The 22,870-nt window shown below is 43.1% G+C and overlaps 1 protein-coding gene and 2 pseudogenes across 2 annotated transcripts in view; 1 reads left to right on the forward strand and 2 right to left on the reverse strand.

Annotated features, from left to right (window-relative positions):
* Positions 1 to 1,265: 1,265 nt before the first annotated feature.
* Positions 1,266 to 22,870, reverse strand: part of NIPA1 (NIPA magnesium transporter 1) — a 66,038-nt gene continuing 44,433 nt past the window's right edge. For both annotated transcript variants that reach the window (XM_060179241.1, XM_007533886.3), the window contains 3 exons: positions 19,464 to 19,554; positions 7,240 to 7,400; positions 1,266 to 2,253 (listed from right to left, as the gene is read on the reverse strand). In XM_060179241.1, the coding sequence (XP_060035224.1) occupies positions 1,742 to 2,253; positions 7,240 to 7,400; positions 19,464 to 19,554 (764 nt within the window). In that variant the 3' untranslated portion in view covers positions 1,266 to 1,741. The remainder of the gene's footprint in view (positions 2,254 to 7,239; positions 7,401 to 19,463; positions 19,555 to 22,870) is intronic.
* On the reverse strand, positions 8,763 to 9,345 carry LOC107523115 (large ribosomal subunit protein uL23-like; annotated as a pseudogene).
* LOC103123237 (large ribosomal subunit protein eL32-like) lies at positions 21,112 to 22,034 on the forward strand (annotated as a pseudogene).

Genomic DNA, 22,870 nt, shown 5'->3' on the forward strand with positions numbered 1-22,870 from the left:
TGCCTGGAAGAAAAAAACATATTTCATTCTTAGTAACATTAACTGGGTATTATTAAATTTCATGTTCTAGTTTATCACACCTACCTGACTCAATCCCATCTTTCGACTCAGGATAATTCCCTATTCTGATAAAATATTATACATAGGGGCCAGGAAATGTTTCACCTGATAGAGCACACATGTGCAAGGACCTGGGTGCGAGTCTCCAATCCAATGCGATTGCCTGCATTGGGATGCTTCACAAACAGTGGAGTGGTGCTGTGGTGTCTCTCTTCCTCCTCACCCCCCCCTTCCTTTCCTCTCTACCACTCAACTTCTAAGTGAAAGAAAATTATGGCTTCTGGGAGTAGTGCAGTCATGTGGGCATGAAGCCTCCAAAATAACACTGGTGACAAAATAAAATTGCAAATAAGACACAATATCTTGGTGAAATATCTGAATCACTTTGTGCTTGGCTCCCATTTAATACACATGGAAGGTTACTATTATACACAGATGAATGAGTTCTTTTATCTAAATTTTGGCTTAATTAATGAAACTTTGCATTTCAGAAATTTAACAAGAGATTATCTAATGTAATAGGGAGGTAACTTAATGAAATGTTTTCGGTTTTGTTAGAAATGGTTTTGAAAATACACTACGTTGAAAACGCTTTTAAAAATATGTCATAGCATCTAAAACACAGACAGTAAAAACTGGCTTAAGTTTAACAGTGTCCTTTAACTTTTTCCTGTGTTTTAAGAAACTCAGCATATGTGTTACTAAACAGTCTTTCATTTAATAGCCTTAATATTCAGTTAGACTATTTATTTATTCTGAAGGCCCACAAGACTTAAGAAAGTGAATTTGTACATATTTTATACTGCATCCCCTTTAAGTAAATTGAGTGCAAGTAAAATAACTCATGCTACTTAATTCTCTTTAGCTAGACTATTAACTATATGTTAAATAGACTGATTTGTTCTAATGTGTCTTCATCCTTGACTCTCTTCCAACAAATAGATATGCTATTGTTTCTAATTGCTTTTAACATTTATATTTTGAACAATGAGATAAAGTATAACTCAGGAAGCTGCATTATTCTAATCTGTAAGAACATACACAGTAATAGTCAAATAAAGTGAATATTTCAAGTGATAAAGGCACTGAAATTGATTTGAGCTATTAAAAATCATCCTGCAAATGAAGTACTGCATGGTGTCCATTCACACTTCTCTCTCTACCTGTAATTAAAATGTCTTAAAGAAGGGAAAGACACATGGGACTACAATGGGATGTTATAGGATTAAAAATAATCAAATGTATATATCTCTTATTTGAATGTGGTACCTGAATGTTACACATGCTTAATGCAAAATAACATGACTACATAAACATTTACTATATAGTCAAATTTCAACATGATCTTCCTATTTCCAAAGTAACCTGCTTCCCTGTGAAGACTCACCAGAAAGAGTCTCTATTTTCTATTTCAGTGTTAAAATGTTTAAAAAGTAAAGAGGATTCATGAAAACTTTCAGATTAAAGGAACATGAGATACCACTCATCAGAGAGAGATGGCGCCAAGCAACCATTTAGTAATGTCAGACTGCAGCAGGGGCTGGGCCCCCACCCTGGTGCTGGGCAATTCCCCCTCTCCCACTAATACTAATACCAGGTTCAGGGGCTCTTCTACTTCACATCAAATTAGGACCAGACACCACATCCATTTTTCCTGCCACCCAATTCCTCCCATTACATCTTAGTCTGTTTTCATATTTGATTTGTTCATTTCCCCAAGGTTGAAATTGAATTCTTTGAACACCTGTATAAGGACAATCCCAACAGAGACGGTGGTGAACCCACAGGCCATCCCCAAGAAGTCCACCAGCCCCACATTGCTCCATTCCCGGAAGAGGATGGCGGAGGCCAGCAGAACCAGCGTGGTGAACACGACGTAGTAGATGGCCCCAAACACGGAGGAGTCGAAGCACTCGAGCGCCTTGTTGATATACCTGAACTGGATGATGATGCTGCAGCCGAGCACGGCCAGGAGCACCAGGCACAGGCAGAGGGCGCGCTGACTGGACGGGTTGTTGTGGAAGATGTCTTGGGCTGCCAGTCCAATGCCCTTGGTGGAAGGCACGGTAAAACTGCCCAGCAAGGAGCAGATGCTAATGTAGACCATGATGTTGGTGGGTCCGTGAGCTGGTGCGATCCAGAAGATGAGCAGCAGCAGCATGAGAAGCACGATGCACAGATAGCCCACAAACACTGGAAAATAAAGCAGCCATGGGGAGTCAGGCGGTAGCGCAGCAGAGGATTAAGTGCATGTGGTGCAAAGCGCAAGGACTAGCCTAAGGATTGGTTCGAGCCCCTGGCTCCTCAGCAGCAGGGAAGTTGCTTCACAGGTGGTGAAGCAGGTCTGCAGGTGTCTTTCTCTTCCCCTCTGTCGCCTCTCCTCTCTCGATTTCTCTCTGTCCTATCTAACAACAACGACATTAATAGTAACAACAATAACTACTACAATAAAAAACAACAAGGGCAACAAAAGGGAAAATTAATAAATATATTTAAAAAATAAAGCAGCCATAGTGAGAGGCACATCAGGAGGTGTGCTTGCCTGTCCCCATAGTCACTACAAGAGCCAGGGGGGCCCTACGCACAGGGTATTCTAACAGACCCAGAGTGTGTGCCACAAGACTCATTCCCTACATGTCAACTGTGGGGTTAATTGTGAAAGCATGGTAAGAGCATAGGGAGCTCTCATCATAAAGATGGAGGTCTGAAAAGATACCCCACCTGTCAGTCTCTCCCTTTCAGGGGTTGGGAATGGAGGGAAAAGCTTTCCTGACTCAGTTTCTCCTTGTCAGTCTCCCAAGCATCACAGGAACCTACATGTCCTAACACTTAATTCATTTCCTTGTTATAAACCAAGTGGTTTGCCTGCTTAAAGTTCACTATAGTTCGCCTGCTTTTGATCACACATACTCCATATATCAACACTTCTACATTGACCAAAAGGCCCTTCTTACTATTTCCTTAACCCCCTCCTCCACTTTGGTCTAACTCCTCTATCTTATCTCTCTGCCTTCAAGGCTCACTTCAGTCTGCTTCTCTCTTGCCACTAATCACTTTGGAACTTCCCTTTACCACTATCAATTCTCTTCATTCCTTAGAACTTTCACCATGAAGGTTCTGACCTTCAAAACCCATCACTATCGCCACATGTGAAAAATGTCCTTTGTTCCCTTCTGCTACTTAAACCCTGCCTTCTGTATAATAAAATAGATCATTTGTGATTAAAATGGTCTCCTGGTCTTTTCCTGCTGTTAGCCACTAGAGTTAACAAGAGATGCCAGTAATAAGGCTTACCTCTGAGAGGCCACCCACTCGAGTACCAGCAGTCAACAATTGAACTCGTTCTCTCATTACTAATGCTTTGTCACAATAAAGTCAACACAGATGCTCAGAGATTTTGTTTTAAAGTCATTTACAGGGGGTCGGGCGGTAGCGCAGCGGGTTAAGTGCACATGGTGCGAAGAGCAAGGACAGGTGGAAGGACCCCGGTTCGAGCCCCCAGCTCCTCACCTGCAGGGGAGTCACTTTACAGGCGGTGAAGCAGGTCTGTAGGTGTCTATCTTTCTCTCCTCCTCTCTCTCTTCCCCTCCTCTCTCCATTTCTCTCTGTCTTATCCAATAACAATGACATTAATAACAGTGATAATAATAACTACAAAAAACGATAAAACAACCAGGGCAACAAAAGGAAAAAAATGGTCCCCGGAGCAGTGGATTCGTGGTGCAGGCACCGAGCCCCAGCAATAACCCTAGAGGCAAAAAAAAAAAAAAAAGTCATTTACAACATGGCCTTTCTGGGTCCAGGTGGTGCCCTACTGGCTAAGGGCATGTTACAATGCATGCAAGGACCCAGGTTCAAACCCCCAGTCCCCACCTGCAGGGGGAAAGCTTCATTAAGTAGTGAAGCAGTGTTGTAGGTGTCTCTCTGTCTCTCTTTTTATCTCCCCCTTCCTTCTCAATATCTGGCTGTCTGTATCAAATCAATAAAGACCAGAAAAAAAATTCTTTTAAATCAATAGAAACAACATGGGCTTGGGGGTGGGCGGTAGTGCAGCTGGTTAAGCGCAATTGGCATAAAGCGCAAGGACCAGAGTACGGATCCTGGTTCAAGCCCCTGGCTCTCCACCTGCAGGGGGGTTGCTTCACAAGTGGTGAAGCAGGTCTGCAGGTGTCTATCTTTCTCCCCCCCCCCCCCGCCTTCCTCTCCTCTCTGGATTTCTCTCTGTCCTATCCAACAACATCAGCGGCAACAATAATGACAACAACAAGGCAAACAAAATGGGAAAAAATGGCCTCCAGGAGTAGTGGATTAGTAGTGCAGACACTGAGCCCCAGCATTAACCTTGGAGGCAAAATAAATAAATAAACAAATAAACAACATGGGCTTTCTTAGGACTGGTTCAACAGCTCCTAAACAAAGTGCACTCTGTGCGTGCATGCATGTGCGTGCGTGTGTGTGCGCGTGTGCATACGTCTACATTAGGAAACTTGGGAGAGGGTATTCATTGCATGATGAAGTCTATATATAGTGAGCTGAGACCTTGGTCCTGGGATGTACAGAATTGTGCCATTCCACACAAGGAAAAATCATACTAGGAAATGGAGTGATAGTTCAGCAGGTAGGGAGCAAAATCCTAGAACCACATTAAGAGGTTCTATGGTACCCAAGGAAGCCATGCGGTGGTGCACCTGGTTAAGCGCACACATTACACAATATGCAGAGATCCAGATTCAAGCCCCTGGTCCCCACCCCCACATGGTGAAAGCTTCAGGAGTGCTAAAGCAGGGCTGCAGATGTTTCTCGGTCTCTTTCTCTCTCTATCTTCCCCATCTCTCTCAATTTCTCTGTCTCTATCCAATAATAAATCGATTTTTTAAAAAAAGACAAAACAAATCTTAAAAACTAAACAGAATACTTTTTCAAAAGTGGTTGCTTAATTATAATAATATCACAGACAAACAGTTGGCTCTTAAATAGCCTGAGGGTTTAGAAGAGCTGCCCCTTACCCAAGTGAAAGGACCAGTATAATTTTGACTCCCTCCAAATTGTATCACTGTATCCACAGAGGATTAGTTTCATGAATGCAGCTCAGCTTAAGAAAATCTGAGGACACTCATTCTCTGAGGTAGCCCCAGGGCTTGGGGAGATAGTATAATGTTCGTGCAAAATTTTCATGCCTGAAGTTCTGAACTTCCAAGTTCAATCCTTGCAATAAATATCCTGAGCTGAGTGGTGTGTTAGCAAAAAGAAAAAAAAATTAGAAGTAATTAAAAAGTAGTTAGCCCCTCATTATCCCCAGGTTCCATAGCCTAGATTTCAGCAAAATGATGTTTATTGAATCATGGTGGACTGAATGACTGAATCTGTGAACTTTCAGTGTTAACCATAGTGATGGGGACCCCACACATGGTAAAGCATGTGCTCTACCTGTGAAATTATCTCTCAAAAAATACATGAGAAGCCTGGTGGCTCACCTAGTAGTGCACACATGTTGTTGTGCTTGAGGCCCTGGGTCTGAACCCTGGCAACACATGGGAGCACTACACAGCACTCGAAGAACTCCACAGCTAATACAGTGGTACTATGCTACTTCTCTTCTCCCTCTCCCTCTCTTTGTCCTTAAAAAAAAATAATAAAAAAGGGTGGGGGTATAGCATAATGGTTATGCAAAGAGACTTTCATGCTTGAGGCTCTCAAGTCCCAGGTTCAATCCCTCACACCATACCATAAGCCAGAGCTGAGCAGTGCTCTGTTAAAAATAATAATAATAATAAAATTAAATTAAAAAATAGAAGAAAATTGGGCCGAACATGTTACAATGCACAAGGACCCAGGTTCAAGTCTCCAGTCTCCATCTGCAGGGGGAAAGCTTTGCAAGTGGTAACACAGAGCTGCAGGTGTCTCTGTCTCTCTCCCTCTCCCTTCACTCTTAATTTCTGGCTGTTCCTATCTAATAAATAAAGAAATAAAGAAATAAATGTAATTTAAAAAAAGAAAGAAATTTGGGCCAATAAGGCTACTTAGCAGTATCATACATGCATTGCAACCCTGGATATATTCCCTGGCTCTGTATCATCATATGTCAAAATGTATTAAAAATATGTAGGGGTCTATGAGGCTTCCTGCAGAATTTTCCATCTGAGGGAAGCACAGAGACAGGATACATAGTTTCCCCCTTCCCTTCCCTTCCCTTCCCTTTCCTTCCCTTCCCTTCCCTTCCCTTCCCTTCCCTTCCCTTCCCTTCCCTTCCCTTCCCTCCCCTCCCCTCCCCTCCCCTCCCCTTTCCTCCCCTCCCCTTCCCTTTCCTTTCTCTCTTTTCCTCCAGGGTTATTGCTGGGGCTCAGGCCGCTACTATGAGTCCACTGTTCCTGACGGTCATTTTTTCCATTTATTTTTTTATTGGACAGTACAGAGAGAAATTGAGAGTGGAGGGGAAGAAACAGAGGGAGAAAGACTCATGCAGACCTGCTTCACTGCTTGTGAACTGTGTCCCCCTCCCCTCCACCACTCCCTCCAGCAGGTGGGGAGCATGAGCATGAGCAAGGATTCAAACCTGGATCTTTGCACAGGTTCTTGAGCTTTGTACTATGTGCACTTAACTAGGTGCAACACCACCGGATACTCCGACACATACAGTTTCTCCAGGCAAGTAGCCCACTCCCACCCTTGGCAGGGAAAGCAGGTGTACAGATAAGGAGATAAGGTGGGAGTAGGGGTGGAAGGAGGTGTTGGGCATTTGAGAAGTTGTGCAAGGGAGGGTAGGAGAGATCACGAGAGGTAGAGATTTTAGGAAAGGGTACAAAAAAAGAAGTGGGAGATGAGAGCAGGGAGAAGTAGTAAGGTAGATGGTTTAGGGGGAAGTGAGACAACCAAGCAAATGATCCCTCTCTGGAGATGGGGCATTATAGAGGAGGAAAGAGAGAAAAGGCACAAAGTTTCAGAGGACAGAAAAAGACATAGAAAGTCAAGCCCCATGCATGAAGGTGGAGTATCAACTTGCCACCATGGTGTCAGGAAGAGGCAGAGAGGGAGGGCTGGAACTGGAAGGCGGGCTCTATCATCTTCTTTAACAGAGCCACACACACTGAGGGACAGTGGTACACACGCATGAGCAGATAGTGTAAGGGCAGGTTCATCCAGGGAAGATAAATTCTGGCATCATAGCTAGAAAGGACTTACCTGGATTGGTCAGTTTCTCTTCCAGCTCGGCCTGAGTTGTCACACTCTCTGATTTGGGGGAGTGGATAATCAGCACGACAGAACCTGCACAACTTAGCAGACACCCCAACTTGCCCAAGATGTTGAGTTTCTCCTTCAGAAGGTAAGAAGCTAAAATAGACCTTCAATTAAAAAGAAATCATCTAAGTTAAGTCAAACTATCTGATCCATTTCTACTTACTGCAGATACTTTATCTCAAAAAGTCACAGCCATTAAAATGTTTAATATAGTGTTTTTGTTTATTTTTTCCTCCAGGGTTATTTCTGGGTCTCAGTGCCTGCACTATAAACCTACTGTTCCTGAAGCCATTCTTTCCATTTTATTGGGTAGGACAGGGAGAAATTGAGAGAGGAGGGGGAGATTGAGTTGGAGAGAAAAAGACAGACACTTACAGAACTCCTTCCTGCTTGTGTAGCATCCTCCCTGCAGGAATTCGGGCTTGAACCTGGATACTTGTGCATTATACTATGTGCACTTAACTGGGTGAGCCAATGTCCAGTCCCCGTGTTTGTTAGATTTTTGGTTTTTGCCTTCAGGGTTATCACTGGGGCTCGGTGCCTGCAATACTGATCCACTGCTCCTAGAGGCTGTTTTTTTCCCATTTTTGTCGTATGCTTTACATTGGTTTGTCCTAGCCCTCCCCCCCGCCAAGAGAATTGGATGAGTCCTGTTAATTTCGCGGGCCTGCTTGGCCCCGCCCGAAGGAACCCCGGGAGAGGGTTCCTGAGTTGAGAGTAAGAGAGTTCCAGAGTTTCAGAGTATGAGAGTTCGAGAGTTCCTGAGTTCGAGAGTTTCAGGGTTACAGAGTAAGAGAGAGTGCCAGAGAGACAGAGTTCCAGAGTTCCTGAGTTCCTGAGTCCGAGAGTTCCAGAGTTTCAGAGTACGAGAGTTCGAGAATTCCTGAGTTCGAGAGTTTCAGGGTTTCAGAGTAAGAGAGAGTGCCAGAGAGACAGAGTTCCTGGGTTCCTGAGTTCCAGAGTAAGAGACGGTTCCTGAGTTCGAGAGTAAGGGAGAGTGCTTGTGCCACCGCAAAGAGACAGCCGAGTTCTGTTTGGTGATTAGTTTGTCTTAGTTTGTGAATCGTTGTTCCTGAATAAAGAAATACAGCTTCCCTGCCCAGCCGTTGTCTCCGCGTCTCTGTTACCCGCCTGTGAAGCAAGCCGGCCCGGCAAGAGCCTTACGAATTTTTAACAACACATTTTTGTTGCCCTTGCTACTGCTGTTGTTGCTGCTGAATAGGACAGAGAGAAATCAAGAGAGGAGGGGAAGACAGAGAGGGGGAGAGAAATATAGACACCTGCAGATCTGCTTCACCGCTTGTGAACCAACTACCCTGCAGGTGGGGAGCCAGGGGCTCGAACTGGGATCCTTATGCCTGTTGTGACCCCAAAAGGAGTTTGGGACAACTAGTAAACAAATGACGTTAGCCTGAGGCAGAGCAGACTGATAAGGGGACGTATTTATAGACCAACTTGGAGCAGCTCCCGTTCTTAATTAGATTACCTTCAAGATGAACTTGCCATGGCTCCAGATTGATCCTGGTCTTTTTTTTTAACAGTGAAAAGTTTTATTTAGAATTAGGCAGCTAGACTCAGTTTAAATGATCCCAATTTTGTTGGCAACACCCAAAGCATCATAGTCAGGAGCCAATCGAACATATGCCTTTTTCTCTCCATCAGGTCTGATCAGGGTGTTGACCTTGGCCACATCAATGTCATAGAGTTTCTTTATAGCCTGTTTTATCTGGTGCTTATTGGCCTTCACATCCACAATGAAAACAAGTGTGTTATTGTCTTCTATCTTCTTCATGGCTGAATCCATGGTTGGGGGAAGTTGATGATGGCATAGTGGTCAAGCTTGTTTCTCCTGGGGGTGCTCTTCCAAGGATACTTGGGCTGTCTTCAGAGCTGCAGTGTCTTGGGCCTACAGAAGGTAGGTGACGTGGGGATCTTCTTTTTCTTATGACTGTGGACGCCTTTCAGCACTGCTTTCTTGGCCTTCAAAGCTTTGGCTTTAGCTTCGGCTTCAGGAGGGGCAGGGTCTTCCTTCTTTGCTTTCGGCCATCTTCATAGAAAGGGTTTGATCAGGAGTCAGGCGGTGGCGCAGCAGGTTAAGCACAGGTGGCATAAAGCACAAGGACCAGCAGAAGGATCCCTGTTCGAGCCCCCGCTCCCCAGCAGGGGAGTTACTTCACAGGCAGTGAAGCAGATCTGCAGGTGTCTATCTTTCTCTCCCCTTCTCTGTCTTCCCCTCCTCCCTCCACTTTTCTCTGTCCTATCCAACAATAACGACATCAATAACCACAACAATGATAAACAACAAGGGCAACAAAAGGGAAAATAAATAAATAAAAATTTAAAAAATTTAAACAAAAAGAAAGGGTTTGATCCTGGTCTTTTCATGTGGTGATTTGGGATAACTTAGTTTGCAGACTTTGAAATTTTGCTTATTTTCCTAGCTAGACTTCTCCCCTCATATTCTCTGTGATTTTATTGAAAAAACCTCTCTTTTGCTTAACCTTAAATGGAGTGGCTTATTTTGCAGCATGTACATACCTGTCTTTTACCTGTTTCACGCTAATAAAGCCTATAATTGTTTTCACCTGTTCCCAGCCCCCCCCCCCCCCCCCCCCAGCGAATCCTTACGGGCCACACCACAGCCTAAAGCCCCTTTTAAGTTTCAAGTTACATGCACTTCACATCATATGTGTTTAACCCCCTGCGCTAACGCCCAGCCCCCTTAATTTAGTTTGGGGGAGTCGGGCTGTAGCGCAGTGGGTTAAGCGCAGGTGGCGCAAAGCACAAGGACCAGCATAAGGATCCCAGTTCGAACCCCGGCTCCCCACCTGCAGCGGAGTCGCTTCACAGGCGGTGAAGCAGGTCTGCAGGTGTCTATCTTTCTCTCCTCTCTGTCTTCCCCTCCTCTCTCCATTTCTCTCTGTCCTATCCAACAACGATGACAACAACGATAATAACTACAACAATAAAACAACAAGGGCAACAAAAGGGAATAAATAAATAAAATAAATATTAAAAAAAATAAAATATATATATATATATTTATTGGGAGTCAGGCAGTAGCGCAGCGGGTTAAGTGCATGTGACGCAAAGCGCAAGGACCAGCACCAGCATCCCGGTTCAAGAACTGGCTCCCCACCTGTAAGAGAGTCGCTTCACAGGCGGTGAAGCAGGTCTGTAGGTGTCTATTTTTCTCTCCCCCTCCTCTCTCCATTTCTCTCTGTCCTATCCAACAACAATGATATCAATAACAACAACAATAACTACTACAACAACAATGAAAAACAAGGGCAACAAAAGGGAAATAAAATAAATAAATATTAAATATATGTATATGTATATGTATGTTCTATGTCAAATATATATATATATATTTGACATAGAACAGAGAGAAACTGAGTGGGGAAGGGGGGTTAAGAAAGAGGGATACCTGTAACACTTCTTCACTGGTCATGAAACCTCCCCCCCTGTGTAGGTAGGGACCAGGGAACTCAAACCTAAGTCCTTGCACATTGTAATGTGGGCACTCAACTGGTACACTACCACCAAGCCTCTTAATTAAGTTTTTTTTTTTTTAAGAAGCTGACATTTATTTATTTACACATGTATTCTTTTTTTCATGTTTTTCCTTTATTGGGGGATTAATGTTTTACATTTGACAGTGAATACAATAGTTTGTACATGCATAACATTTTTCAGTTTTCCATATAACAATAAACCCCCACTAGGTCCTCTGCCATCCTTTTCCAGGACCTGTACTCTCCCCTGCCACCAACCCAAAAACTTTTACTTTGGTGCAATACACCAACTCCTGTTCAGGTTTTACTTGTGTTTTCTCTTCTGATCTTGTTTTTCAACTTCTGCCTGTGAGACCATACCAATTCTGCCTTTTGTTTCTGACTTATTTCACTTAACATGATTTCTTTAAGCTCGATCCAAGATGGGCTGAAAATGGTGAAGTCACCATTTTTAAAAGCTGAGTAGTATTCCATTGTGTATATATACCACAACTTGCTCAGCCACTCTTCTGTTGTTGGACACCTGGGTTGCTTCCAGGTTTTGGCTATTACAAATTGTGCTGCTATGAACACTGATATAAACAAATTTTTTTGGATGGGTGTGTTGGATTCCTTAGGATATATCCCCAGGAGAGGACTTGGAGGATCATAGGGTAGGTCCATTTCTGCTCTCCACAGAGGTTGGACCAATTTACATTCCCACCAGCAGTGCAAGAGGTTTCTTTTGTTCCTAGAACCTCACCAGCATTTGTTGCTGCTACCTTTTCTGGTGTATGATATTCTCACAGGACTGAAGTGGTATCTCATTGTTTCTTTATTTGCATTTCTCTGACAATCAAAGACTTGCAGCATTTTTTCATATGTTTCTCGACCTTTTGGATCTCTTCTGTTGTGAATATTCTGACCATATCCTCCCCCATTTTTGTATGGGGACAATTGTTTTCTTGTTCTTGGGTTTGGCAAGCTCTTTATATATTTTGGTAATTAAACTCTTGTATGATGTATGGCATATAAAGATCTTCCCCCATTCTATTCTTTGCTGGGTGTTTTTTTTTTTCATAAATATTTATTTGTTTATTCCCTTTTCTTGCCCTTGTTTTACTGTTGTAGTTATTATTGTTGTTGATATTGATGTCGTTGTTGTTGGATAGGACAGAGAGAAATGGAAAGAGGAGGGGAAGACAGACAGGGGGAGAGAAAGACAGACACTTGAAGACCTGCTTCACTGCCACCACAGGTGGGGAGCCGGGGGCTCGAACCAGGATGCTTACACTGTTCCTTGTGCTTTGCACCACGTGCGCTTAACCTGCTGCGCTACCGCCTGACTCCCGGGTATTGGTTTCTTTTGCTGTGCAGAAGCTTTTTAATTTGATTCAGGTTATACTTGCCTTAGTCTTTTTTGTAATTAGATTTATTTGATTGGAGATGTCTTTAAAATATATTTTTATTTATTCCCTTTTGTTGCCCTTTGTTGTTTTATTATTGTAGTTAATATTATTGTCGTCGTTGGATAAGACAGAGAGAGAAATGGAGTGAGGAAGGGAAGACAGAGGGGGAGAGAAAGATAGACACCTGCAGACCTGCTTCACCGCCTGTGAAGTGACTCCCCTGCAGGTGGGAAGCCAAGGGCTCAAACCGGGATCCTGTTAAGTGTTAGTTTAATTCCACTGTGGTCTGAGAAGATGCTTGGGATGATTTCAATGCTCTTGAATTTGCTGATGCTGTCTTTGTGGTCCAACATATGGTTTATCCTTGAGAATGATCCATGTGGACTTGAGTAAAATGTGTATTCCAGTTTCTTTGGATAAATGACTCTGAAAATGTCTAATAGTTCTAGTTTATCTCATTTAGCTCCCTCATATCTTTATTGATTTTCTGCCTGAATGACCTGTCAAGTTGAGAGAGCAGGGTGTTAGAAGTCCACTACTATTACTGTGTTGCTGTAGCTCTTTCAGTAGATGTTTGATGTATTTAGATAGATTCTCATTGGGTGCATAGATGTTAATAACTGTTAAGTCCTCTTGATTGATCCTCTAAGCATTAAGTAATATCCACCCCTATCTTTTTAAATTTTATTTAATTTAAAGTCTATTGAGTCAGATATGAGAATAGCTGTTCCTTCCCTTTTTTGTGGGCCATTGGCTTGTATGATAGTTTTCTATCCTTTCACTTTGAATCTTTTTGTTTTGTTGCATTAGGAGGCTTTCCTGCAGACAGCATATTGTTGGCTTGTTTTTTAGTCCATCTTCCTACGCTGTGCCTTTTAATAGGTGAATTCAGGCCATTGACATTTATTTAGATCATAGATTGAAGATATTTTAATGCCATTTGTAGATATTTAGAGTGTACTGATATATGGCATATTTATGGTGGTCTGACTGTTTATAGGAGACCTTTCAGAACTTCTTTCAGGGCAGGCTTCGTGATAGTAGATTCTTTCAGTTGTTGCTTGTCTGAGAAGGTTTTTATGCCTCCATCTAGTCTAAATGACAGACTAGTAGGATACAGTAGTCTTGGTTGAAAGCCTTTCTCATTGAGCACTCAATAGATATCTTGCCATTCTCTTTTGACCTGTAGTGTTTATGTGGAGAAGTCTCTTACAGACTTCAGGATCCTTTCTTTCTTTTTTTTTTTTTTTCCAGGATCCTTTCTTTACCCTTACTCCTTTCCATTCTAAATATGATGTGTCTTGGTGTCTTTAGGTCGGGGTTAATTCTTTTTGGGACCCTCTGGGCTTCTTGAACCTTTATGTCTTTGATGTTGTCTAGACTACAGAAGTTCTCAGCTATTATGTCCTGAAGAATGCTTTTTTACTTTCCCTCTCTTTCTTCCTCTGGTAAGCCAATAATGCATATATTATTTCTTTTGAAGTCATCCCATAGGTCTCTGTTGTTGCTTTCAGTATCTCTTAATTTCGTTTTGAGATCTACTTCTTTTTTAGTCATCTCTAATTCGTCCTCGGTCTTGCTAAAACTGTCTTCAGTCTCATTTATTCTATTCTCTCTTCCCTCTACTGTTTTCTGGAGTTCATCTATTATGTTACCCTGTTCTGATACTGTTTTAGCTTGTTCATCTAGTTGTGTTCTTATCTCAGCTATTTCACCTTTCAGCTCTCTAATAACCTTGAGATAATTAGTGTTTTCTTCCAGAATCTCATTTGTTGTTTCTGCATTTCTGATGATAATTCTTTCAAACTCTTTACTTACTCCTGTGATTATTTCCTTAACTAGTGTTTGGATGTTGAACTCATTATTTTATGCTTCACCCTTTGGGGGGCTTTTAGCTGGACTCTTGTCCTGGTTCATTTCTCCAATATTTCTTCTTGTTGGTTTAGCCATTTTATATATTATGTTATGAGTTCCCTTTATCAGTACTTTTCAAATTACTGATCACTCTTGCCTGGATTGACTTGTGTCTAAGTAAGGTAATTAAAGGGTTCACAGTGGTGGAAGTTGACAGTTGTTTCAATAGTATTTTAATCCCTGATTTGGAGCTCAGAGGCTTAAAAGCCTCTTTTGTTCTTTTTCTTCCCTGTAGACTATGGGAGCCTGAGGGCTTTTAAACTATAAGTAGGCTTCTTAGCTTAATCACTGACTCCTGACCAAGAGATAAAGCAGGGTGTGTCAGAGATAATACAGTGGTTATGCAAAGAGACTCTCACACCCCAAGGATTCAAAGCTCTGGGTTCAATTCAGGTTCTCTGCCAAGCTGGACAGTACTGCTTGGCCCTGTGAGTTTCTCAACAAGTCCCATTTATAGTCTGTGGGTTCTGAGGCAATTATTCACCATGTTCTCATCAGGAGAACAATGTGGAAAGGCTCCCACTATACAGCCTCACTGCTAGGCCACCGAGGTATAGCTCTTCTGCTGAGTTTCCTGGTCAGTTTTCTGTTCCCAGATGTCAGCACAGGGCCTCCCGCCTGCTGCTCCAGCCTCTGAGGGCAGTAGCAATGGAGACTCACAGTTGCATTTGGTGAATCTTAGGGAAGTCCTCTCCTCCCTTCATCAGTCTTTTTGTTAGTGAAACAGACTGGAGGTGGTGCCTCAACTGGTAAACTGTCAGACTGTTACCAGCTGCTGATTCTCTCCTTAGGCCACCTCTGTCCATGAGCCACATGTGTTTGCACTCACCAGTGATTTGATGGGTTCCAAAAGTCATTTTAGTCCTGTCTTGTTTCACTACCAGGTGATCTCATTTGGTATTTCTAATTTAGGTTTTTTTGTTTGTTTTGCCTCTAGTTTTACTGCTGGGGCTTCATGCTGGCACCATGAATTTCCTGTTTCTGGGGGCCATTTCTTACATTTTATTGGACAAGACAGAGAGAAACTAAAAGGGGAGGGGAGACAGTGGAAGAGAGAAAGACAGACACCTTGAGACCTGCTTCACTGCTTAATCAAGAACACCACCGCCCAGCTGGCCTCTTGAAAATTATTTTTAAATAGATTTTTTTGAAAACCTTTGAAAAGGGGCATCAGGTGGTAGCACACCAGGTTAAGCCACATAGTATGAAGTACAAGGACCCATGCAAAGATCCCAGTTTGAGTCTTTGGCTCCTGACCTGCAGGGAGGTCACTTCACTTCACTTCATAAAGCAGGTCTGCAGGTATCTATCTTTCCTCTCCCTCTTTATCTCCCCATCCTCTCTCAATTTCTATCCTACCTAATAGAATGGGAAAAAAATGACCTCAATGAGCAATGGATTCATAGTGCTGGCACCAAGTCCCACCAATAACCCTGGATGAGAGAGAGAGAGAGAAAGAAAGAGAGGGAGATGCTCAACAAATTGTTTGGCTTTGTATGTTAACTCTCTTTTCAATCACCAGGTTCCAGATGCCACCAGGATGCTGGCTAGGCTTCCCTGGATTGAAGACCCCACCAATGTGTCCTGGAGCTCAGCTTCCCCAGAGACACACCTTACTAGGGAAAGAGAGAGGCAGACTGGGAGTATGGACCGACCAGTCAACACCCATGTTCAGCGGGGAAGCAATTACAGAAGCCAGACCCTCTACCTTCTGCAACCCTCAACGACCCTGGGTCCATGCTCCCAGAGGGCTAGAGAATGGGAAGGCTATCATGGGAGAGGGTGGGTTATGGGGATTGGGTGGTGGGAATTGTGTGGAGTTGTACCCCTCCTACCTTATGCTTTTGTTCACTAATCCTTTCTTAAATAAAAAATTAAAAAAAAAAATGCAAATAAAGACAACAATGAGATAGCACTTCAAAAAAAAAAAAAAAGAAAGAGAGGGAGAGGGGGAGAGAGAGAAAGAGAGAAGAAGGATGGGGGGAGAGTCAGAGACAGGAGAGAGAGTCAGGAGTCTTTTTTTCCACTGACACTTTGTTTATTCTAACCAGGATTATTTTAGCCCTGAAAAATGAATCCACCACTATTCTTAGCAGCCACTTCTTTTCTTTTTCTTGCCCTCTTCCTCCACCTTTTCCTTTCATGATAGACAGGGAGAGAGAGAGGAGGGGGGAAGAGATAGGACCAGGTGGTGGTGTACCTGGTTGAGTGTACACATACTATGTACAAGGACCTGGGATTCAAGTCCCTGGTCCCCACCTGTAGTGGCGAGATTTCACAAGTGGCAAAACAGTGCTGTAGATGTTCCTCTCTCTCTACCATCTCTAGTTCCCCTTTGCCTTTCCATGTCTCTATTCAAAATAAATAAATAAAAACATATATATAGAGAGAACTGCAGCATTGCTCCACTACTTATGAAGCTCCTCCTCTCCCATCCCCTGCTGCAGGTGGGGACTGGGACTGACACACAAGGATCAGCTTAAGGATCCCGATTTGAGCCCCTGGCTCCCCACCTGCAGGGAGGTCGCTTCACAAGTGTGAAGCAGGTCTGCAGGTGTCTACCATTCTATCCCCCTCTCTGCCTTCCCCTCCTCTCTTTATTTCTCTCTGTCTTATCCAACAAGAACAAGAACAATAACAACATCAATAACAACGGTAACAAAATGGAAAAAATTGCCTCTAGAAGCAATGGATTCATAGTGCAGGCACAAGTCCCAGGGATAACTCTGTAGGCCAAAAAAAAAAAAAAAAAAAAAAAGATTAAGAATAAAACTGGCCACTGGAAGTAGTAGAATTTTGCTGCCATCTAGCCCCAGCAGTAATAGTGATCAAAGGGGGGAGGCTGGGTCAACATGCTCTGCCACTTGAAGTCTGGTCCTGAAATGAGTGTAGCCTAGAATGTTCCTTGCTATCATCACAGAATGAAATCAGACCAACAGGGATGCAAAGGTTACACAGGCTCCTATGCTAAATATGAATAGACAAGGGCCTGAGGTCAAAACAATGGGATTTACAGTTAATGTAAATAATGTAATGTACTTATATACTTTTTTCCATATTTGGGAGCTTCTCTCGGCTCTTATCCAGCTTTCTAGTCCTATTCTCAACTCTGACACCATCTTCCCAGATAATACCTTTAGCTCACAAGCATGTTAACTGTTGGGCTGAGTCAAAAATTAGTAAAGTCATGGGCCCCTTGGAATATACCTAAAATAGACTTCCTAGTTTCTTCTAACATGAAGGCCCCAAATTTAATCTGCTATACTCTTAGCTTTAGGTTCCTGATTATTAAACAAATTGTTCTGTTTCATATCTTAATGCTTTTTAGCCACCAAGTTACAGATGTTGCCATGACGCCAACCTGAATTCCCTGGGCAGATGACCTCACAACTGTGTCCTGGAACCCCACCTACCCAGAGCCCTACTCCACTAGGGAAAGAGAGAAACAGGCTGAGGGTTTGGATCGACCTGTAAATGCCCTTGTTCAGCAGAGAAGCAATTACAGAAGCCAGACCTCCTACCTAATGTACCCCATAAAGATCCTGGGTTGATAATCCCAGAGGGATAAATAGTAGGGAAACTTTCAATGGAGGGGAGGGAATATGAAACTCTGGTGGTAGGAACTGTATGGAATTTTATCCCTCTTAGACAACAATCTTGCCAATCATTATTAAATCACTAATGAAAAATTATTTTTTAAAAAAAGGATACAATAAAAAAGAGAGGTACAAAGCACAAGGACTGGCGTAAGGATCCCGGTTCAAGCCTCTGGCTCCCCACCTGCAGGGGAGTCTCTTTACAAGCGGTGAAGCAAGTCTGCAGGCGTCTTTCTTTCCCCTTCTCTGTCTTCCCTTGCTCTCTCCATTTCTCTCTGTCCTATCCACCAACAACGACATCAACAACAACAACAATAGTAACTACAACAATAAGACAACAAGGGCAACAAAGGGAATAAACAAACATAAATATTAAAGAGAGAGAGAGAGAAAAGAGAGAGAGAGAAAAGGGGGGAATAGGTTGTTTATTTGCTTGGCTACTCTTCACAGGAGTCAGCCGGAGAGTGAGGCTGGGTCTAGGGACACTGAAATAAGTAGCACTCATGCAATTCAAGCTTCTTAGGGCCCTTCAAATTGCAAATATGGTATCATATTAAGCATGTATTTGGATAAGACAATGTGCTACAAAAACATATCCCAAGGTCTACATATGAAAAACACATTTTTTGCATATAGGTCACAGAACCTTAAAGCTGCAGTGACTTTAAGACCTAAAATTTAATATATCCACTAGATATACTTCTCTGCAAGGATTTGGGAGTGTCTGGAATACAGCAGAAAATTATGTGTCAGTGAGTTGGAAACTTGGATTCTGAGGAGTAGAGAGCATAATGATTGCAAAGAGACTCTCATGCTTGAGGCACCAAAGTCCCAGCTTCAATACCCCACACCTCCTTAAGCCAGAGCTGAGCAGTGCTCTGGGGGAAAAAAAAAATTGGATTTGGATTTTGCTTCTCTTCCAGTCTCCTTCCATTCTTTTTTAATTCAAAGATAAAATAATATAAGTAGGTTCACAAGAGGATATGTGTTAAGCTACTTAATAAATGTTTCATAAAACGATTTTGTAGGTAATCCAAGCATAAAGAGAGATTGTGTGATGTGCAGTGGCTGAAAATCATCACACTCCTACCCACAAGTGGGCACAAATCTGGGAAACACAATAAAAGAGAGAAAGACAGATAGAGTCTTTCAGATAGGCCTGCCCTTAGCCACAGGCTGGTCCTTTGACACTGGAAGAAATTTCCACTCATTCAAACCCAGCCCAAGTGTAGGAACTTCCATTTGGCTTGCAAGCTAACTACAGTAAAACCCAGAGCCTAGTCTCATTCCTATTTCACCCTGGACAAACTGGAGGTCTCTTTGTGGGGGGAAATCTGTTTGCTATTGACAAGTGTTGTCATCAATCCTATTTCATATCCACTGGTACCATGTCATATTTGTACACCCTCCACCAATTTCTGTAAGAAATCTCTCATAACAAACCAGGAAAATGATAATATCAAATTTGTTGATATTCATAAACATGCTTCCCTCCCCCCCTTTTTTAATAGAGACAGAAAAGACACTGGGTGGGGGGAGAGAGTATAAGGAAGAAACCACAGTACCAGAGCTTCCTTCAGTGCAGAGAGGTCGGCCAAAATGAATGAAGTTATTTCACCAGGCCCATAAACAAGTTTTGATAAAACAAATGTTTAAGAGAATGGTCAATAATTTATACATCTAAAATTAAAGGGCTATTAAACCATAGAAAATGGAAAGCTGAAGATCTTCAGTGACAAGTTCTCACTCACCCAAATGGCACTCCGAGGGCACCCAGGGGAGTCACCAGGACTGTGGGGACCGCAGTGTAAGCCAGGAAGTTCCCAATCTGGCCAACAGCCACTGTGAAGAAAATCAAAAATGGTCACTCACAATTACAGAGCTTGCTTTGAGGCTTAAGCACAGAGTTGGGTTTGTCATAGCTTGGGCACTGAAAAGGGCTACTTTTCCACACTTATGAGGAGGAAATGTAGGGCATACTTTATATGTTTGAGGGTCCTGCCAGCAGGACAGAGCAGGCCCCAGGCCTTCACTGGTCAAATCAGCAGGGGCAGAAGTTTCAAACCTCTATGGAAATTCCAAATGTAAAATATTTGAGGACCCCAATCAGGTTTCAGATGTGTCAATGAGCATACCAATTCAAAGAAACAATAAATAAAATAAAATAAAATAAAATAGCAAGGGTCGATAGCATAATGGTTATGCAAAGAGACTCTCATGCCTGAGGGTCTCCAGTTTCTGGAGTGGACTAAGTTCTCACAAAAAAATACTGGCTGGTATTTTATTTACTAGCAGGAAAGATTCTAATCTCTAAGAAATCTCTCAGAACCAACCAGGAAAATGATAATATCAAATTCACTGATATTTATAAACATGTCCCCCCCCCTGGTTTTTTTTTGCCTCCAGGGTTATTTATTGCTGGGGCTCAGTGCCTGCACCATGAATCCACTGCTCCTTGAGGCCATTTTTTCCCCCATTTTGTTATCCTTGTTGTTGAAGCATTGTTGTGGTTATTATTGTTGTTGATGATGATGTTCATTGTTGGATAAAACAGAGAAATGGAGAGAGGAGGGAAAGACAGAGAGGGGGAGAGAAAGACAGAAACTGGCAGGCCTGCTTTCCCACCTGTGAAGCGACTCCCCTGCAGGTGGGAAGCTGGGGGCTTGAACCAGGATCCTTACCATGTGCGCTTAACCAGCTGTGCTACCGCCTGACACCCCCTTTTTTAAATAGAGACAGAAAAGACACTGGAGGTGGGGAGAGAGAGTATGAGAAAAAGAGTATGCATGGGGCCCACCATAAGCCAGAGCTGAGGAATGCTCTGGGGAAAAATAATAAGAATAAGAATAAATAAATGAAATAATAATTAAGGCTAGGAAAACAGTACAGAACATGAATGTGTGAAGTACATTCAAACTGCATGTACACCAAAGAGGTGCTCTGTTTTCTCTCGGGAAATCAATTATTCTTTCTTTTATTTATTTTTTATTTTTTATGTTATTTTAAAAAATATTTATTTATTCCCTTTTGCTGCCCTTGCTTTATTGTTGTAATTATTATTGTTACTGATGCCATTGTTGTTGGATAGGACAGAGAGAAATGAAGAGAGGAGGGGAAGACAGAGAGGGGGAGAGAAAGATAAGACACCTGCAGACCTTCTTCACTGCTTGTGAAGCGACTCCCCTGCAGGTAGGGACCCGGGGGCTCAAACCAGGATCCTTGGTCCTTGTGCTTTGCACCACCAGCGCTTAGCCTGTTGTGCTACCACCCAACTCCTAATTACGTTTTCTTTTAGAAGTTATCAAATATTTATTTATTTATTTATTTATTTCCTCTAGGGTTATTGCTGGGGCTTGGTGCATGCACTATAAATCCACAGTTCCTGGCAGCCATTTTTTTCCATTTTATTGGATAGAGCTGAGAGAAATTGACAGTGATGGGGTAGATAATGAAATGGGGGGGGGGCTCTGTGGTGGTGCATCTGCTTGAGCTCACGTTACAATGCACAAGGACCCAGCTTCCAGCCCCCAGTCCCCACCTGCAGGGGGAAAGCTTTGTGAGTGATGAAGCAGGGCTACAGGTCGGTCTCTCTCTCTCCCCCACCCCTTTCTTCTTGATTTCTGGTTGTCTCTATCCAATACATAAATAAAGATAGCAAAAAAGTATTCTTAAAAAAGAGGAGGGGCTGGGTGGTGGCGCATCTGGTTGAGAGCACATGTTATAATGCACAAGGACCCAACTTCGAGGCCCCGGTCCCCACCTGTAGGGGGAAATTTTCACGAGTGGTGACGTAGTGTTGCAGATGTCTCTCTGTCTCTCTTCCTCTCACCTCCTTCCCTCTAGATTTCTGGCTGTCTATCCAATAAATAAATAAAGCTAATAAAAATTTTAAAAAAACATTAAAAAAAAAGAGAGATCTGCTGCTCAGCATCATGGCATCCCTCAGACCCCTCGTGAAGCCCAAGATCGTCAAGAAGCGGACCAAGTAGTTCGTCCAGCACTAGTCGGACCGCTATGTGAAGATCAAGAGGAACTGGAGGAAGCCTAGGGACATCGACAACTGAGTCTGGTGCTGCTTCAAGGAGCAGATCCTGATGCCCAACACTGGCTACGGGAGCAATAGGAAGACCAAGCACATGCTGCCCAGCAGCTTCTGGCAAGTTCCTGGTGCACAACGTCAAGGAGCTGGAAGTACTGCTCAGTGCAGCAAGTCCTACTACGCAGAGATCACCCACAACCACAAAGCCATCGTGAAGTCGGCCACCCAGCTGGCCATCAGGGTCACCAACCCCAATGCCAGGCTGCACAGTGAGAACAAGTAGCCACCCCCACCCCGAGTCCTGTTAATAAACCACAGACTCACTAAAAAAAAAAAGAGGGGCCTGAGTGGTGGCACACTTCACTGAGCACACATGTTCCAATGCTCAAGGACCCAGGTTCAAGTCTTTGGTCCCCACCTGCAGGGGGAAAGCTTTGCAAGTGGTAAAGCAGTGCTGCAGGTGTCTCTCTTTCTCCCAGTCTCCCCCTACCATCTTGATTTCTGGCTTTCTCAATCCAACAAATAAAAAGTTTTTTAAAAAATTAAAAATTTAAAAGAGAGCTAGACACCTGAGGAACTGCTTCATGTTTGTGAAGCGAACCCTCTGCAGGTGGGGAACCAGGGGTTCGGATCCTTGCACTTAGTACTATGTGCACTTAACTAGGTACACAACCGCCTGGGCCACCCTCCTCTTCTTTTTATATTCATTTATTACTGGGTAGAGACAAAGAGAAATTGAAAGGGAAGGGAGAGATAGAGAGGGAGAGAGACAGACAGACACCTGCAGCCCCGCTTTACCACTCACTCATAAAGCTTACCCCTTCAGGTGGGGATCAAGGGTTCAAACTAGGGTCCTTGTGCGTTGTAACATGTGCACTCAACTAGGTGCACCATTACTTGGCCTGGCTCTTATTTGATAGGACAGAGAGAAATTGAGAGTGGAGCAGAAGGGAGAGAAAGAGTGTATCCCTGCTTGACCACTTGTGAAGTTCACTCCTGTAATGTGGACTGAGGGCTTGAGCCTGGGTACTTGCATATGGTTATATGTGCACTCAAGTGGGTGAGCCACCACCTGGGCCACACAGCTTTTAGAAATATATTAAGAGAAAGAAAAAGAAA

The sequence above is a fragment of the Erinaceus europaeus genome, chromosome 20, assembly GCF_950295315.1.
Source record: "Erinaceus europaeus chromosome 20, mEriEur2.1, whole genome shotgun sequence".
Lineage (NCBI taxonomy): Eukaryota > Metazoa > Chordata > Mammalia > Eulipotyphla > Erinaceidae > Erinaceus > Erinaceus europaeus.